This window comes from Glycine max, chromosome 13 (genome assembly GCF_000004515.6).
Source record: "Glycine max cultivar Williams 82 chromosome 13, Glycine_max_v4.0, whole genome shotgun sequence".
Lineage (NCBI taxonomy): Eukaryota > Viridiplantae > Streptophyta > Magnoliopsida > Fabales > Fabaceae > Glycine > Glycine max.
Window position 1 is genome coordinate 11,374,654 of NC_038249.2, and position 4,798 is coordinate 11,379,451.

The 4,798-nt window shown below is 33.2% G+C and overlaps 1 protein-coding gene across 1 annotated transcript; it reads left to right on the top strand.

Moving 5' to 3' along the window:
• The first annotated feature begins 1,724 nt into the window (after window positions 1-1,724).
• LOC100809190 (nuclear speckle RNA-binding protein B) lies at window positions 1,725-4,107 on the top strand. The gene has a single exon (XM_003543898.5). It carries the CDS (start codon window positions 2,419-2,421, stop codon window positions 3,139-3,141), a length of 723 nt encoding a protein of 240 aa, XP_003543946.1. The 5' UTR covers window positions 1,725-2,418; the 3' UTR covers window positions 3,142-4,107.
• The last annotated feature ends 691 nt before the right edge of the window (window positions 4,108-4,798 follow it).

Here is a 4,798-nt window from a genome sequence, read left to right on the forward strand (position 1 = left end):
AAACATTAACCTCTTTTAGTATTTGTTAAAATTTATTAAATTTACAAAAATAAAAGATAAAGTTTAAGATTAAAAAAATATGATTTCTAATAAATTTTAGTTAATAAATACAAATTTTTTATGATATTTTTAGGTGAACTTTAACTTTTATATAATATTATGAATTTATGAATTACACCCTCAGTACATAAACATTAACCCTCTTTAGTATTTGTTAAAATTTATTAAATTTACAAAAATAAAAGATAAAGTCTAAGATTAAAAAAATATGATTTCTAATAAATTTTAGTTAATAAATACAAATTTTTTATGATATTTTTAGGTGAACTTTAACTTTTATATAATATTATGAATTTATGAATATTATGTTAATTAATTTTCTGCTTAATATTGCTTATTATATAATATTAAATATTTAAAAAATAGTATTATTTTATTTTAATTAGTTCAACTAAGAATGAATCATTAAACATTAAATTCATTAGTTTGATGATAATCCAGTTTTAAAAAGATTAATATTTAAAAGAAGAGTTTACTTTTTTTTTAATCCTTACACTTTTTAAAATTTTATTTTTAATCGTTTAACTTCTTTTTATCTATTTTTAGTCGTTTAATATTTTTTCGTTTTTACTTTTAGTCTTTAAACTTTTTTTTTATCCTTACTTATATAGTCTTTTTAAGTGACTAAAAATAAGAACGAAATAAAATTTCTAATACTAAAAATATAAATGAAAAATTCAAAAACTAAAACATAAATTCTAAAAAATTTAAGAATCAAAATAATAAATCCTAAAAAAATTGGGTTAAAGAGTATGTTCCAATTTTCAAACATTTTTTTTTAGTAGTAATAACTCAATTGAATTTAGGATACCAAATCCAAAAATGCCGCAAATGTACCGTTCCCACATTACGATATTTCACGCGATAACACTTTAGTCAACATTTTTGTTGGTCATAATCCTCCATAAGTACCTGTTTATAGGATCAATGAATAATCCTACAAACGAACACAAGACTTTTCAGCATGTTTTGCTCTCCCTTAAAATTTTCAAGAAAGTCATTAATATCATAACTACTCCAAATCAAACATGTTTTACTATGAAGTTCTTAAGTGATGAGCAATCGAAAAGTAGATGTATCTTGTTGATATAAGTAGTATCAATTAATTTTTTTAAGTCATTATCAATTGCACAGTTTCATACCTGTATAACCTCTGGATCTCTCTCATTCTAGCGTGATTCGATCGGGGTGTTACATGTCCACCAACTTCTACCCGATTCATCTTCGAACCACACTGTACCGGAGAGATATTTGCTCTGATACCATTAGTAGCATCCCTGATTTTAAATTTTTCGACAGCTATTGCATTACGACACTTCACGTGATGACACTTCACTTAATATCCTAGTTGATAAGAACCCTCATTTTGATATGATTCAATCGGGATATTAAAAAAATACTATTTAAATATTATTATCTTAAAGTAAGTCTCCACCATCCTAATCCGAGTTGAATAGTCTATTTAAATATTGGTTGGCCAATGATATAACCCAAGCCCATTCTAAAAGAAGACTTAATTTTTTTATTGGTTATGGATGAGAGATTATGCGTATCTCTCAATTTACTAAGTCAAAGATTAATCTTTCTTATGGTATGTGTGGTTGTCACCCACCTAAATTTTTTTTACATATAATATGAATTGAAGACAAATTCTCTCGTTAATCAAATTATTTTCATTCATGTAACGTAAGATAACTTTACACTATTTGTAGCAGGCCTTTTAGGTAAAAGAACCTTACACTATTATACCACTTCGTTAAAAGAAGACTTAAATGGATACACTATAAAGTAACCAAAAACCCACAAACCCACAAGGACCATAAAATGCCCCGAGGAAGCAATCTATGGCACGTACACATAATATACAGACGCCTAGTCTCTACTTGTCAACACACTTATCCACTAATATCCGGAAAACCCACACGAAAATTTACTCGTACATCATACATCAAAGTACCTTTCTGACTTGGTCATGACCCTTTCCAACTCCTACCTATAACCAAAAACTCAAAATTAAAAAAATAATAATAATTAAAAGGAGTACGTATGACAAATTCAGACAACCATAACATCAAGAAACCGCCCCCATGTATGAATACACTATAAAATATTTACCATGGTAGGAGCCATATTTTACTTAATGTATCATACATTAAAATACTCCAATTTTAAACAATTGACCCGCTCTCTCTAGGTTTCACGTCGGCCCCTTATATAATACCCCAAGTTTGGATTCCAAAACTTACGCAAGCTCTTCTCACAATCATCGTCGATCATCATTATAATAATATCATTCACTTCTTCATCATTTCCTCTTCTACAAATTTCACAATTCAATTAATTAACCCTTTTAGCATCATGAACTCACAAGACATTCCCTCAGGAAGATCACCAAAAAGACAACTCCAAGGCCCTCGTCCTCCACCTCTTAGGATAAACAAGGACTCCCACAAGATCAAGAAGAAGCCCCCGGTGGCGCCGCCTTCATCACAACCGCAACCACCGCTGCGCCAACCGGTGATCATCTACACCGTCTCTCCGAAAGTAATCCACACCACACCAAGTGACTTCATGAGCCTCGTTCAACGCCTCACCAGCTCTTCGTCTTCCTCTTCATCGTCCTCTTCCAATAAGGTCTCAATCGACCCTTTAAATGGCAACAAAGGCCATGGTGGTGGTAGTGGCATAGTTTCGCCCGCGGGTCGATACGCCACAATAGAGATGGCTAGAACAACAACTCAAAGCACTAAACAACACCCAATTGAGAATAGTGATGATGTTGGAGGGGTAGATTTAGTAGGTCATGGGGTGTTGTTGAAGAGACCAAACATGTTTCATGGGATTTTGTCCCCGGGACCATCTTCGTCTTTATCTCCCATTCCTTCAAATTTCTTCTCTCCACCGTCGATTGATCCAAACATGGGTAGCTTTTATCATGATTTAAGCCCCATCCTTCGTAATAACAGAAATTTCATGGAGGGTACTACTACTACTGCTACTTTCATCATGCCTAGCCCTTCAAACTTTGTTTCACCTCGTACTCCTTCCATTGACCTATTCAATAATTTCTCCGACAATTAATTAATTAATTCGTTGCTTTTGTTGTTGGGTTATTTTGCTTTAATTTAGACTTCCCCATATACACAAAGAAAAACATAAGTGTCTGATTTAATTACCTTTGATTAGTGGGAGTAGTTTAATTTCTTACTATAAAGATGACCTAAAAGAGAAATACAATGGGAATTTGTTCTTTTGGTGGGTAGCTAGTTTCAAACTTCTTCAATGGATTCTTAATTATTTTCTTTTTTTTTTTCTTCTTCTGTTGTTTGATACTAACATTAATGGATTTATTTATTAGTGGGCCATTTTGTGCTTAAATATCTTTTGATGATCTTCACCGTGGACAGTATTTATGCCATATTCTTTCATTATACATGAACACTGCATACACATTCTTATTCCATTATCTATTCTTATGATAAACAGCTATTAATTACACGAGCTTGGTTGCAACCTTCGAGCGTTGAAAACAAAAACCATCTACCACACTGTTGGACAACTATCGTTTCAACAAACTAACACATAACATGTAACTCTTCAGCTCTGAATGATCATATATGATAATAAATGTGAGGGCGATTAGAGTGTCATAAAATATATAAACGCAGTAAACAAAAAGAAAATTCAATAACAAAAACTTATGTCTTCCTTATAATTATAAATGATCAATGTATTTGATCAAAACACGGCGCTATTTGACTTAAGGAAGTCTGGAAGAGTAATGTGTTAATTTCAACAACTTAAATGGTGATCTTGTAAAAAAAAAAAAAACTTATATGGCCATTTTCTTTTTGAAGAAACTTAAATGCTGATAAATATTTGAAATTACACAAAACGTGTGGTTATCAAAGATATATGTAAATTTAAAAAAAAAAACTAGTTAAAAAACGAGAGTAAATATAAGCAGTGTTTATAGTTTATATTATTTACTTGTGTGTATGAAAAAACACTTATGGGGAAAAATCAATCCCTTGAATAAATTTTTGTACTTCAATGATTAGTCCTTGGCTTTGTTGGGCTAGGCCCAAAAAGAAAAAAAAAAGGTGCATGTATTAAAGTTGGGTGTGAATTTTTATTTCAGGTTTTGCCAAAAAAAAAAAGCTAGGCCCAAAACGGAAAAGGGGTGCATATATTAACAAATGAGGTGTAAACAAAAATTGTTGTTGTTATTTTTTTTTCTTTTTTTTAGGGTTGGGTTGGAACCGGGTCAGGATGACCCAGCCCAACTCGCAATTACGCAATAGGGTTGGAAAATCCTAGTTGCCTCGTGTAGAAAACGGCGCAGCTAAAGCGGAAAACACCACGGAGGGTGGCACGCTGCCCGTGGCGCCACTGGTGCAAGGTCCAGCGGTGCGAGGTCGCCACGGGGGTGGCAGTGTGAGGGTGGCGATGGCGCGGAGGTGCAAAAAAGAAAAAGGAAGAGAAAAAAGTGATTGTGAATAGGGGACCTAACGCCACCAACGAAGGGCCCAAGGGTGAATGGTGATGGCGATGCTCCTACACTACCATGGGGTAACAACAAACAGTGGCGGAAGACAATAAAAAACAAAAACACATTGAAGAAGCATTTGCATAACCCAACAAAATAAAGGGATGAGAGAAAAAACACAAAATCAGACCGTGTAGGCCTTGCCGACGGCCATGGTGGAGCCACCACAGAAGGTGGCGCGGTGGTTCG